The sequence below is a fragment of the Dasypus novemcinctus genome, chromosome 5 (genome assembly GCF_030445035.2).
Source record: "Dasypus novemcinctus isolate mDasNov1 chromosome 5, mDasNov1.1.hap2, whole genome shotgun sequence".
Lineage (NCBI taxonomy): Eukaryota > Metazoa > Chordata > Mammalia > Cingulata > Dasypodidae > Dasypus > Dasypus novemcinctus.
Window position 1 is genome coordinate 101,941,310 of NC_080677.1, and position 15,443 is coordinate 101,956,752.

The following is a 15,443-nucleotide window of genomic DNA, read 5'->3' on the forward strand; positions in this document are numbered from 1 at the left end:
AAGAACTTAAACACAGTGTCTGGGATTTGAGGAGTTTCCCAAAATGTTTGTGAATATCATTTTACATCTTTTATTTGACCAAGAGCACTTTGAGCGCAAAGGCCACATCTTATTAATTTTCTCTTTTTGGTCACAGGATTTGATGCATGAGTGTTTGTTAAATTGCATTGTTGGGTTCCAAATAGAAGCTAGGATACTACACTTGCTACTATCTCATTTTATTTTTAGGCTTCTTTAAGACCTTTAAATAAAATATACTTCATAAAATGCTAAAATAATGATTATAATAATATCCATTCAATATTTGAGGCTTTGTTCTCAAAATTATAATAACAGAAAATATGTCTCCACAGGTCTTCTATGTGCATTAAGACAGAAGATAACGTGAGATTTTTATCTTATCATGAAAATATTATCTGAAGGACAATTAAGGCTTTGTGTTGTTCAGCTGATTCCTCTCACATCATGGCTGTTCATATTTTTAATTCTGAAGTCTATCTCTTCTCTAAAACCTGCCCGGCTTCCAATTCACCAAAAGAAGCCATTTATAGCGGCTTGGAATGCTCCAACAGATCAGTGCTTAAGAAAATATAATATAAAAATAAATTTGAAAATGTTCCAGGTGATTGGAAGCCCTCTGGCCAAGGCCAGGGGGCAAAATGTCACTATATTTTATTTCAACAGATTGGGATACTATCCATGGTATACATCGCAGGGGGTTCCCATTAATGGGGGCCTTCCCCAGAACATGAGTTTGCAAGTACATCTGGAAAAGGCTGACCAAGATGTTAACTATTACATCCCTGCTGAAGATTTCAGTGGGCTTGCTGTTATAGACTGGGAATACTGGAGACCCCAGTGGGCCCGGAACTGGAACTCAAAAGAGGTCTACAGACAGAAGTCCAGAAAGCTTGTTTCTGAAATGCAAGAGAATGTATCAGCTACTGACATTGAATATTTGGCCAAAGCAGCCTTTGAAGAAAGTGCAAAAGCTTTCATGAAGGAAACCATCCAATTGGGAATTAAGAGCCGACCCAAGGGTCTTTGGGGTTATTATTTATATCCTGATTGCCACAACTATAATGTATATGCCCCAAACTATACTGGGATATGCCCAGAAGAGGAAGTTTTGAGGAACAATGAGCTCTCTTGGCTCTGGAATAGCAGCGCTGCTTTATACCCTTCTATTGGTGTCAGGAAACCCCTTGGCGTCAGTGAGAACATTTTGCTCTTCTCACAATTCCGGGTGCATGAATCCATGAGGATCTCTGCCATGACATGCCATGATTATGCTCTGCCTGTATTTGTGTACACAAGGCTAGGATACAGAGACGAACCTTCATTTTTTCTTTCTACGGTAAGAAGCTCTTAGCCTAATGGTGGGGTGTTTCATTTGTATCCCAAAAGAGACATTCCTTTGTTAAGTATAACGTTTGAAGAATTTCCATTTAATAGTCTGCTAAATAGGGAAATAATTTTTTCTTTTACGGAAATAATTTCTCTTTTCTTTAGTCATCCACTAAGACTTCACTTATACAATCTGATTTCTGATTATTTTATTTATTGTATTCCTTTTAAGAAGGAAGGAGGAAAGGGGTTTAAAGTATGTAATCAGCAACTACCATACTTTCTGCTCCCCTACTTTGATTGTGCTCCCTTACTGCCCATTTTGAGAAGTCATTACAATGGTTGAGGGTATGCGGTTTACAGAACCAGAGAGGATGTTGTGAAATGGATTCATTTGCATTTGTTCTTACATGAGGGAGTGGATTTGAAGACATTCCTGCTTCTAGGCTCACCATCTCAAATATTAAGAGAAGTAAAATATAAATGTTTTATTTTTTAATTAACTTATTTTTTATTAGAGAAGTTGTAGGTTTACAGAAAAATCGTGCAGAAACTAAAGAGTACTCAGAGAGCTCTCTTACCAACTCAATTTTCCCTAGAGTTAACAAATTGAATGTTTGTTACAATTGTTGAAACAATATTATTATGATTAATCTATTCTGTTAACTCCATTCCATAAGATTCACTGTTTATGTTGTAACATCCCATTGTTTTTTAAAAATTATTCCAGAAACATATGTACAATTTAAAATATCCTCCTGTAACCCACATTCAGACGTACAGACCAGTGCTTAATTATATGCATAGTTGTGCCACCATCACCACGATCCATTAACAAAACTTTTCTATCATCCCAAGCAGACTCTGTACCTATTAAGCATCAACTCCCATTCCCTAAGCCCCATCCCTAGTCACTAGTAAATCTAGGAATTCACTTATTCTAAATATTTCATATCAGTGAAATCATGCAAAATTGCCCTTTTGTGTCACTCATCATATTGTCTTCAAGTCTCATCCATGTTGCACATATCGGAAATCCATTCATTTTTATAGCCAAATAATAGTACACTGTATGTATATACCACATTTTGTTTACCAATTCAAATGTTGATGGACACTTGTGCTGCTTCCATTTTTTGGAAATTGTGAATAATGTCACAGGAACTTGGTGTGCAAATATCTCTTCAAGTCCCTGCTTTCAATTCTTTTTGGTATACACCTAGAAATGGGATTGCCAAGTCATTCTATACTTAACTTACTGAGGAACCTATAAACTGTTTTCTATAGTACCTGCACCATTTGACATTTCCAACACCAATGAACCAGTGTTCCTATTTCCCATATCTTTCCAAAACTTTTCATTTTATGTTTTTTTTCTTTTTCTTAATAATAGACATTCTAATGTGTGTGCAATCATATCTCATGTGTGGCTAATGATGTTGAGCATCTTTTCATGCGCTTACTGGCCTTTTGTTTGGAGAAATGTCTCTACAAATCTTTTGTCAATTTTTTAATGAGTTGTTTTTCTTTTTGTTGTTGATTTGTAAGATTACTTTATAATTTCTGGATTTTAAACCCTTATAAGATATGTAGTTTCCAAATATTTTCTCCCATTCAGTAGGCTGTCTTTTCACGTTCATGACAAACTACTTTGATGTACAAAAATTTTTAATTTTGATGAAGTTTCATTTATCTAGTTATTCTTTTGTTGCTTGAATTCCTAAGAAACCATTGCCTAACACAAGGCTCTGAAGATGCTTTCCTATGATTTATTCTAGGATTTTTATGCTTTTTTGTTCTTGTATTTAGCTTTTTGATACATTTGAGTTGATTTTTGTATATAAGGGTGGTAATTGTCCACATTCATCTTTTGCCTGTGGATATCCAATTTTCCGTTTGTTAAAAGTACTATTTGTTTTAATTTATCAAAAGGCTGCTGATGAAAGTACCAGAAATGGATTAGATTTTATAAAGGTGATTTACTTGGGGTAAAAGCTTACAATTCCAAGACCATGAAAAGTCCAACTCAAGGCACCATAAGAGGTGCTCTCTCACCAAAATCAGCTGCCACATATTGAAGCAAGAAGGCAGGTGATCTCTGCCTGGTCTCTGTCTTCCCCTTTAGGCTGTACTGTCTCCTGGAGCTCAGCTGTGGGCAACCAAGCATGGGACTTGTCCTTTACCATGCCTCCTCTCCCAGGCTTGGCTGCTCTGCTTATATCCTGAGTTCAGCTGCAAGCTGTCAGGCATATAGCTCCTATATCGTTGGCCTCAGCTGTTAAGCCTCTCCTTTCTCTCACATGGCAGGCTCAAATACAGCAGAGCTCACTTTTCCCATGTATTTCAGTTTATGTCAGACCCAGTAAGAGGGCAGAGACTCAACCTGAGTCACGCCTCACTGACAGTACAATTGAAAGGATCTCACATTCACAGGAATGAATTTAGTCCACAATTATAATCTTTCTATTTTTTGGATTGATAAAATAATTTCAAACCACCACACTATTCTTTCCCACATTAGAAGGACTTTGCACACATGTCAAAAATCAATTGGCCATAGATGTGGGGGTTTATTTCTGAACTCTGAGTTGAATACCATTAATCTATGTATCAGACCTTGTGCCAGTACCATACCGTTTTGATTACTGTTGCTTTGCAGTAAGTTTTGTCCCCCTGAGATGTCTCTCTCATCTGTTTGCTTGTTGTTTTTGCTCATTGTTTGCATTTATTATCTGTTCACTGTCTGCACATTGCCTGCTTGTTGTCTTTTGCTTGTTGTCTGATCATTGTCTGTTTTTTATATTTTGTTTTTTTGTTTTCTTTAGGAGACACTGGGAACTCCCATGTGGGAGGTGGGCACTCAACTGCTTGATCCATAGCCCCTCCCTGCTCTTTTTTTGTTTGTTTTTGCTCATTGTTTTGCTAGTTGTCTTGCTAGTTGTTTTGCTAATTGCTTTGCTATTCTTTTTTGCCCATTGTCTGCTTGTTGTTTATCTTCTTTAGGAGGCACCAGAAACCAAACCTGCATACACTCAACTGCTTGAGTCACATCCACTCCACTCCCTACAATAAGTTTTAAAGTTGAGAAGTTTCAGTCCTGTAAGTTTACTCTTATTTTCAGGTAAATAAATTCTATTTCCTGGCTTTTCCATTTCTGCAAAGAGGGTTGTTGGAATTTTAGGGGAATTGCATTGAATCCATAACTCTCTTTGGGTAGAATTAACGTCTTGACAATATTTAACGTTCAATCCACACTCACAGAATGCCCTTCCATTTATCTAGGTCTTCTTTTAGCAATCATTTTGTAGTTTTCTGTTTATAAGTTCTTTACTGCCTAGTTTAAATTTGTCTACATATTTTATTCTGTGAGTTGTTATTGTAAATGGATTTTTTCCTTGGTTGCAACATTACTAGTATATAGAAACACTACTGGTTTTTGTGTATTCATCTTGTACCCTGCAACTTTGTTTAATTTGTTTAGTAGCTCTATTAGCTTCTTTATGGATTTTTTAAAGGATTTTCTCTATATAGCATCATGTAATCTGCAAATAGTGAATATTTTACTTCTTCTTTTCCAATTTGAATTCCTTTTATTTCTTTTTATTCTGACCTAATTGCTCTGGGTAGAACTTCCAGTGCAATGGTGAATAACTGTGGTGACATTGAGTAGCCTTCTCTTTCTCCTGATCTTAGAAGGAAAGCTTTCAGTCTCTTACCACTGAGTATGATGTGGGTTTTGCATATATGCCTTTTAAGGTGAGGAAGATTCCTTCTATTTCTTGTTTCCTAAGTGTTTTAATCAAGAAGCAGTGCTAGATATTGTCAAATGCCTTTTCTGTACCAGTTGATATGATCATGTACTTCTTCCCCCATTCTATCTATGTGTTGTATTAAATTATTAATAATTGTTTTTCTTATGGGGAACCATGCTTACATTCCTGGGATAAAGCCCACTTGATCAAGGTGAGGGATTATTTTAATGTCTTATTGGATTGTCTTTGCTGGCATATTAATCTATATTCATAAGGGATATTGGTATATAATTTTCTTGTGATATCTTTACTGGTATTATATATAAGGATGATATTGGGCTTAAAATGAATGGGTTAGGGTGTGTTCTGTCTTCTTCAATATTTGGAAGAGTTTGAGCAGGAGTGGTTTAATTTACGTTGGAATGTTTAGTAACTTCTCCTGTGAAGCCATCTGGTCCTGGGCTTTTCTTTAATGTGGGGTTTTCATTCTTGATTCAGTCTTTTACTTGTTATTTTTTCTAGAGATCTTCTATTTCTTCTGAGTCAGATAATTTGTTTGTTTCTAGGAATTTGTCCATTTCATCCGTTCCCTTATTTGTTGGGGTACAGTTGTTCATAGTATCCTATTACAATCCTTTTTAATTATATTGGGTAGATAGTAATGTCCCCCAATTTTATTTCTGATTTTAATTGTATCATTTAATTGTATCATCTCTCTCATTTTCTTTGTCACTGTAGATAAAGATATATTGATTTTTTTAGTCTTTTCATAGAACAATCTTCTGGTTTTCTTGAGTCTCTGTATTTCTGTGTTTTTTTTTTCCACCTTTATTTAATTTATCTCCAGTCTAATCTTTGTTATTTACTTCCTTCTGATTGCTCTTGCTTAAGTTTTCTCTTCTTTTTCTAGATCCTCCGGTTATGAGTTTTAGGTGCCTGAAGGGCTCTTTCTTCTTTTTTAATATAAGCAGTTAGAGACTGTCTCATCCACTACCATTTCTGTATCACATAAGTTTTGTTTTGTTGTACTTTCTTTTTAATTTGCCTCAAGATATTTCCTAATTTCCTGTTATTTCTTCTTTGATAAATTGGTTGTTTAAAAGTGTGCTGCTAAATGTCCACGTATTTGTGAATTTTCCTATTTTTCTTGTTATTGATTTCTAGGTTCATTCCTTTGTGGTTGGAGAGATACATTGTATGATTTCAATATTTTTAATTTTATTGAGACTTATTTTGTGAACTAATACATGATCTATCCTGGTTAATTACCTATGTGCACTAGAGAAAACTGGATACTTTGTTGCTCTTGGGTTAAGTGTGCTATATATGTGCTTTAGGACTAGTTGTTTTATGGTATCATTCATTCATCTAGGACTTTCATACAGGAGTTTTTCTGCCATTTTAGCTATTTGGTCTTTGTAAGTCTTATATGTTTTTATTCCTCTTTTGTTAATTTCACAATTGTTTGATTCTTGGTATCGTCCCATTCTGAGTATCTTTTCATTACCTTTTATATATTTTTCGATTACTTTCTTTGTGGTTAACTTGGGGCTTAAAGTAACATTTAAAATCTATAATCATCTGTTTTATTTGATACCAACATAACTTAAATAACATACAGAAATACTATTCCTATTCCTTTCCATCCCCCACCTTTTTGTTTTACTTGCTATAAATTATATTTTTATATATTTTATTATGAAAACGATATACTTAACATTCCTATTTATGCTGCTGCATTTTAGAAACTGCAAGAAGTAACAAATGGAGTTACATAACAAAAAATACAATAATACTGCATTTATAGTTAACTATACCTTTATGTCTCTTTGATACACAATTTAGTGTCTTTTCCTTTCAGTCTGAAGGACTCCCTTTAGCATTGCTCATAGGGAATCTCTAGTGCTGACAAACATACTCAGCTTTTGTTTATTGGCAAATATCTTAATTTCTCCCTCATTATTAAATGCTGTGTTGCAGATTTAAAATAGCTGGTTGCAAATTGTTTTCTTAAATAACTCATCCCACTGCCTTTTTGCTTCCATAATTTCTGGTGAGAAATGGGTACTTAATCTTATTTGGGCTCTCTTTACATTAAATTTTGCTTTTCTCTTAAGGCTTTCAGAATGGGCTTTTTTTTGTTGTTGCATTCTTGAATATATATATATATATTAATGTCTCTCATTAAATTTGGGAAATTATCTGCCATTATTTCTTTGAATATTCCTTATGTCCTTTTTTATCTTCTCCTTAAGGGACCCTCATAATATGCATATTGGTACATTTAATGGTGATTTGTTTGTTTTCTTTTTTATTTTATTTTAAATTTTATTGAAGTATATAATTCATACCTGAACATACACAAAAAATAAGTGTATTGTAAAAGTTGTGAACTTACAAAACAAACATCATAACATCATATAGGAGTCCCATACATCAACCCACCAACAACAACTTGCATTGTTGTGAGACATTTGTTACAAATTATGAAAGAATATCATCAAAATCTTATTATTAACTATAGTCCATATCTTACATTTGGTGTATTCCCCCCCAAGCCACCCTATTATTTTTTTTAAATATACTTTTATTATGGAACTTATGAACTCATAAAATAATCCTGCACATGTTCAGAATTTCCATACAACACCCCTTTACCAACATACCACACCGTGGTGGAACACTGTTACAGATTATGAATATCATCAGACTATTAACACCAACCATGGTCCATAGTGTACATGGTACAATTTTTCCATACTCTCCCATTATCAACAAAGTACATCTTTGGCATAGATGCATGAATATTACAAGTATTGCTATTGATTGCACTCCATAGGTTACAGCAGTTGTATTTTTCTCATGCTTCTTCACAGTCCCACCACCCTAAAATAGTGACGTACATCTACTCTAGCTCATAGAAGGACACATTTGCATCTGGACCATCAACTACAGTCTTCATCTACCACTTGGTTCACTGTGTAATTCAGTCCCTAGATTATTCTCTAGTTTTCTTTCAGTTGACATTTACATCCCTAGACAACACTTTCCAGCCTCATTCCCATTTATAAACCAGCTGCTGCTCACTATAATGTGTTACCATCAACTCCATACATTATACCCTTTTACAGTAAAGTTAATTAAAACTTCTACATACAGTCCTCTTCTTATCTCCTAATAACCTATATTCTAGGTTTTAACTCCATGCATTTATTATTTGTAATGAGTTCATATTAATGAAACCATGCAGTATTTTTCCTTTTGTATCTGGCTTACCTATCATATTTCAAGCTTCATCCATGTTATTATATGTGTCCCACTTTCATTTCTTCTTACTGCAGCATAGTATTCCATCATATGTACATGCCACATTTTTTTTATCCATTCATTGGTTGATGGACACTTGGGTTGTTTCCATCTTTTGGCAATTATGAATAATGTCACTATGAACACTGGTGTGCAGATGTTTGTTTGTGTCACAGTTTTCAATTCTTCTGAACATATGCCTAGTAGAGGAATTGCTGGATCATATGGCATTTCTATATTTAGCTTCCTGAGGAATCACCAAACTGTCTTCCACAGAGGCTGCACCATTTTACAATACCATGAAACAGAAGGAGTGTTCCTTTTTCTCCACATCCTACTCAGCACTAATTTTTAAAAAATAGTGGCCATTCTATGAGGTGGGAGGTGATATCTCATTGTAGTTTTAATTTGCATTTCCCTAAAAGCTAATGATATAGAACATTTTTTCATGTGCTTTCTGGCCATTTGTATTTCCACTTTGGGAAAATGTCTATTTAAATCTTTTGCCCATATTTTAAATTGGATTACTTGCTCTTTTACTGTTGAGTTGTATGATCTCTTTATATAGAATAGAAATCAAATCCTTTTCAGATATGTGGTTTCCAAATATTTTCTCCCATTGAATGGGCTTCTTTTTCAACTTCTTGATGAATTCCTTCAAATCACAAAAATGTTTAAGTTTGAAAGGGTCCCATTTATCCATGTTTTCTTTCCTTCCTTGTGCTTTGATGTAAGGTTTAAGAACGCACCACGTACCACCACCAGTTCTTGAAAATGTTTTCCTACATTTTCTTCTAGGAGTGAAGACAGGAAAGTGTTTGATTCCTCTATGTTTTTGGCTAAGATGCACAAATGAATTTAAGAACATGCCAGTTTTGTTACACCAGTAAAAAGAATTTATTGGGAAATAGGGAAAAGAACAGAACTTGCTGAGAAATGGGAGAGAAAGAAATACACATCAAGATTTGGTGCAAGCTTTTTTAGGCAGAAAGAGTGAGCTCTGCATTTTGTGGTTACCTTTTAAACTTTTAATTATTTCTCACCCTTGCTAATGCTAAGGGGATGGGCCCCAGCTGTTATTGGTTACACTACCAATGGTGGGGGCTAATGGTGAGGCCTGTTTGGAATATCCAGGACCAAGGGGAGGTCCCAGAAAGGGAAACTAGGACCTCATGGTTAAACTCAAGGTCTCAGCAAGGTCTTGCAGCTATGTTGCCTGTCAGCCATGTTGTCTGTTGGCCATATTGTCTGTCAGCCATGTTGCAGCTCATCTTCTCCTTCATTTCCCTCTACTAACCTGCCTCAATTCCCCCTCAGAGAGTTCACACCCTTATTCTTAAGGGGTTGCTGAGGAACAATGATCATTCTTCTGTAGTTACTTTCTGCTGGTTAGGGCAGTAGTCTCTGCCTGAGAGGATGTAATCCTCTCTGGTTATTCTATTGAAGTTGAGGGAATATAGGTCCAATACTGTGGTTAAAACTGTTTGAAATCCCCACATGACTAATACCTTGTTTTGGAAGATGTTGATTCTGGAAGAAATAAATTTAGTTAGAAATTTGAGGATACATGGTCACACTAAAAGGATAAAGAAATGGTGGTAAGTGGGCCCAAAAAGTGGGCCAGTTGTGACATACTGGACCACAAGACTGAGAGAGGCCAGGTGCCTTCAGAGGCTGCATCCTCCGGAAGTTGGTGGGCTTCATCTTGCAGGTTTTGAATGCTGTCTAGGACTGTTCTGGAGCAATTTATATAAAAACAGCATTTTCCTTGAGAAATGGCATGTCTTCCCCTTGCTGCCATTAGCATGTTAAGTTCCCTGTGATTTTGCAGTACCACAGCAGTAAGAGAGTCTATTTGTTGTCTAAGAGCTTCTGAGGCATGGCTAGTTTCTTCTGTGCTGTTAGTTAGCTCGAGGAAGAGCATGTAATAGATAATAGGGTTTGATATAAATTGCCAATCCCAGTTTTTCATGGTGGTGGTTATGTTTAGGACAGGTAAGAGGGGGATGAGAAAAGGCATTTCCCTTTTAGTTATTGTATGGGGAGAAACTACAGGAAATGAAAACAGACAAGATTTCTTAAGGGGTATCTGGCTTGCCTTCCCCCTAGCAATGGGTGTTTGGGCTAGAGTTACAGGGAACAGCTGGCTTTGATACAGAAACTACTTAGCTGTGTCTCTTGAAGAGGTATTTCAGGCCATCCAATGACTGGCACTCATACATCCCATCAGTTGCTTCTGGTGAGCTGGTACTTCCTTGGGAAGCTGGTTTCACTTGGGATAAGTTCACCTAGCTGACAATTTCTTTAATTTTAATAGCTGCAGGAGTGATCAGAACCACACAGTAAGGTCCCTATATTTTGGGTTTAATTGAGAGTGAGGCCTGTTCTCCTGACAGGTTTTGATCAGAACCTGGTTTCCAGCTCCTGGGTGAGGAAAGTTTACCCACAGACCATCTTGAAGGGGCCAAGTTGAAGTGGATCCTAGCCACTTCATTTCCTATTTCCCTTCTGGTGTGAAAATGCTTAGCCATGGCAGGATGGCATGTGGGTCTGCCAGTCCTCCCCAGGATATGAGTGGGACAGGTTTTGGAATAAGGGCTAGGAAGAAGAGCTGGGTTAAGCACAATCATTAACTACTTAGAAAATGAAGTTTACCAGGATTTTTAACATGTTCAGTATTCCTCTGCATATGATTTAGAATAGAAAAGATATCATCATAATCATCAGGCACATAGATAGAGTACTTAATACTAATAAATGCACTAACCAATGCATAAGGTTCTCTTTGAGCTGCAATTAATATACTTAAGCTCCCAGTTCACAATACCATACATGTTATCTCTCCATGGGAGCAGGCCATAATGCCAATTGTGTTTAAGTTCTACCTACATTGCTTTGGTAATCATTGCTCCGTTTGGTATGCCCTCTGCACAGCCAGCAAGCTGCAGTACTGTTGGCCCTAAAGAAAGGCTAGAAAACTAGGTTCCAGTATTCTACCCACCTGTGCATACCAATATTCCACTCTCCTGGTGCACTATGAAACAGTGCCAGTTTGGAGGCAATATCCACTGTGCATCTGGTCACATTGAGCCATTGCTGGCTGCTGCAGGAGTTTGAAACTCCATTTTACTCTCCATCCACTTCAGGAGCATAACCAGAGATATAGTAGATACCTTTATTGTTTTAGGGGTCAGTGACCAACCTAGCCAATAACTCAAAAAGAGAGGCCAAGTGCAGTGTATTGAAGGCCTGGTTTAAATGTATAAGAGAGTTTGACAATACTTAAGTCTATTTCTTTTGATTTTTGTATACTTTCTAAACATTTCCACTGCAGTTTATAACATATTGAATGAACTTAACTGTTTTAGTACTTTGCCTTTTACTTCTATACCTTTAACATGATGACATTAATTACACAGATATTTTACTTTGGCAATACAGGAAAAATTACTTTCTCAATTATTTTATGAAAACTGAAGATTCCCAATGGAATCAAGAGTATCTTTCCTTACAACCACTTTAACAAGCAAATTGAGGTGGCCTTTGAGAGGTTTCCCTGTTATAAAGTTACTTTTTGTTATTAATATCAATTTTGGTCTCTAATAATGGCTTCTTGGAATTAGCCATTTAAATTCTTCCATTTAGAAGATATTTTTACAAACTCTTTGTAATTAACTATAACACCACATAGACTCTTTACCTTAAATATACATTTAAAAATATTAGCAATCAATGAAATTTACTTTATCCTTTTAAGAGAGGGCAAATTGACATTTCCTTCTTTAGCCTAATTTCATTAAACATGAACTTACAACTTCATTATTTGCGGCGGCTTGCTCGGTCGGTAGAGGTGGGGTCTGGCTGCGGACGAGGGGTCGGTCCAGCTCTGGACGAGGGGTCGGTCCCGCTTGGGACGAGGGGTCGGTCCGGCAGCAGACGAGGGGTCGGTCTCACAGGGGTTGCGCGGTTCGGCTGACGGGGTCGCCCGGCAAAGCCGGCGACGAAGGGGTCACCCGGAGAAGCAGGCGACGAACTGGGGACAAGGGAGGCCAGGCCCTTGTCGGGGGCTCTCAGGACTGGAGGGCGCACGGCAGAAGAACTACCGCGGAGACAAGGTAAACGCGCAAGTCCACCTTACTGAGGGAGAGGCAACAGTTTTATAGGGGCTGGGGAAGGCTGATTGGTCGAAGCCACGCCCTGTTCTGATTGGTTGCCGGCGAAAGGTCAGTGGGCGGTACTGGACGGGGGAGGGGTGGTGGTTAGGGATTGGTTGTCGCTGTTGCTGGGGGAAGGGGCAGGGTTTAGGGATTGGTGGCTGCTGTTGCTGGGGTGGAGGGCAGACTGGATTTTTCCGCCCACGCCTGGCTGTTGCTGCTGTCGGGGGAGGGGAAAAGGGCAGACTGGAATTTTCCGCCCTGCGCCTGCGCAGGGAGAAAGAAGGCATCGTGTGGCGCTATCTGGGAGGAGGGGCGGCCGCGGAAGCATGGCTGCCGAGAAGGGGAGACCCGAGGGCACTCTGCGCCCATGCTGAGCTCCCTTCAGGGGTGGCGGTGAGTCCGACCAGCCACCCTATTATGGGGGCAGCGGCTTGGCCTGCCGCAGCTGCTCCCCTGCCAGGCCAGCAAACCACACTTCAGCCCGAGGGGTGACCGCAATTATTTAAAGATTTAATACATATAATGTTTACTTAATTGGTATCTTATTAACCTAGGGAGATAATACCTACGCTAATAAAATTGAAACCATTACTGTGTATGCAAGGAATGTTCTTTTCCTTCCTTTACAGGAGACTAAAACCTTTTTTCTTTAATCAAATTCTAAAACTATGAATAATCTTAAAAGTGTCCTGACTGCTAGGTTCTGGAATATATTACAACTATTTATTTTGTTTTAATTATCATTTAGAAAAGATATTTTCATAGCTTTGAAGGACTTTTCCTTTACTTACTGAAATTTGGTAATAGAATTATTAACCATCCTAATTTTAAGATTGTTGAAAGGTTTTTACATTGGGGATTTACAGGACAAACTATGATTCTTTATTTTTTCCACCTTTTTTTTTTATTTTTTAAAAGATATTTCAATTACATAAATGTTACAGGGAATATTTAGGGGCAAACTATGTTTCTTAATTCCCCAGCCTAGAAGATAAAGTTTTAATCTGCCACACAGAGGCCCTCCCTCAGAGCTCTTGCAAAGAGAAGGCCCTGGGAGCTGGGTAACTCAAAGAGTTCAGGAAAATCTTTTCCCCTTCCTTAACAGTTCCTATATTAAGATTTATATATGACTTTTCCATCCTGCTTAGACTAATTTGGGGCCCAGGAACATTCACTCACATATACAACAGCATATTTAATTTTTGACAATTTGAATAGAGCTCTTTTAAGAATTTATATTTGTTAATTTTATATTACCATCCTGATATATGAAGATATACACTGAGCAAATAGACACAAATAGAAAGTTAGACACAGAAACACAACTCACTAGAGTTACTTAAAACTTTCATTCTTTTACAAAATAAGTTTATCTATAAAATAACATTTAAAAGATTTCTTTGAAGGTTATTTCTAATTAATCTAATTTACACTGTGACTATGTAGTTGTTGTTTTTTTAAACTATTTTCAACCACTTTGAGGCTGCTGTTTGCACATTAGCAGGTCTGTTCTTTTTTTTTTTTTTTAATATATTTCTATTCCCTTCCCTGCCCTCCCCACCCCAGTTGTCTGCTCTCAGGGTCCATTTGTTGTGTGTTCTTCTGTGTTCACTTGTATTCTTGTCAGTGGCACCCGAAATCTGTGTCACGTTTTGTTGCATCATCTTGCTGCGTCAGCTCTCCATGTGTGCAGTGCCACTCCTGGGCAGGTTGCACTTTTTTCACACTGGGCAGCTCTCCTTACGGGGTGGGTGCACTCCTTGTGCGTGGGGTTCCCCTACATGGGTGACACCCCTGAATTATTTAATTATGGACTTACAACCAAAAAGTCCCCAATGCTTTAAAATACAGTTTACAACATTTTCCTTTACTTCAGAGCTTTGCTTATTTCCCATTTTGACTTTGGCAGACCTTGGTTGAACAAGAATATATTCCAGTATATACTCACTGAGGTCATTGAAGCCTCAGAGAAACTTGTTTCTCTCATGAATTGCTGCTTTTAGGAATCCTAATATTCAGAAGTGGGAGGTCCACCTCCCTAGTCCTTGGATATAACAGGACTCTGGCGGCCACTGGACTAGAAGATTGGATGTTCAACCCCAAGGGTTGAGAATTACACCAGGCAACAATTTAGTCCACTTGGAGCCACGAGAGAAAGCAGGGTCACTAATACCAGTGGAAGGACAGGAGTCAGGGGTGTCTCAAGATTGCTTTCCCCTGAGCAAAAGGAGGCAGAAGCTGTCATGAAATAACCATAAGCAAAGACAAGGGGTTAGGCTAGAGCTGAAGTAACCATAAACAAAGGCAAACTCAGTTTATAATTACTCTCATAGTAGTTGATGTCTAAGGGATTGGGATAGTTAGTTACAAAATAATCATAATCAAAGGTAAGTTTAGTTTAAGATTACCATTACAGTAACTAAAGTATAGGCTACATCCACCCAGTTATAATGATCTCATGAAGGGAAAGCTGGCCCAGCTGAAATTCAAGCCATGAGACTCGCCTTGGAAGGGACGGGACTATGAGTAAACTCTAGACCCTACAGGCCCTTGAGTAAACTCAGGGATAGCCCTCGAGAGCGCTGAGTCACTGGCCGAGAATAGTACACATGCACCAAGCTGGCCGAGAATAGTACACATGCTGGCCGAGAATAGTACACATGCGCCAAGCTGCCTTTGTGCCTCCCCCTCCCAACCTAACCAAGTAATCATAAAGGCCACCTTATATGGACATGTCACAGTCCCAACCAATCAAGTAATGTTTCCGCGTTAGCCCTATATAATTCCTGCTCACCACCCCCTCCCTGGACAGTGCGCATGCGCCGAGCAGCCGTTTCATCTCCTTCTGCCATTTTTGTCTAGTAAATCTATAGTTACCATA

At 37.8% G+C, this 15,443-nt stretch overlaps 1 protein-coding gene across 1 annotated transcript in view; it reads left to right on the forward strand.

The window, feature by feature from the left end:
- The first annotated feature begins 403 nt into the window (after positions 1-403).
- Positions 404-15,443, forward strand: part of LOC101416849 (hyaluronidase-4) — a 32,743-nt gene continuing 17,703 nt past the window's right edge. The window contains exon 1 of the mRNA XM_004478249.2: positions 404-1,357. Coding sequence (XP_004478306.2) covers positions 404-1,357 — 954 coding nt within the window. The remainder of the gene's footprint in view (positions 1,358-15,443) is intronic.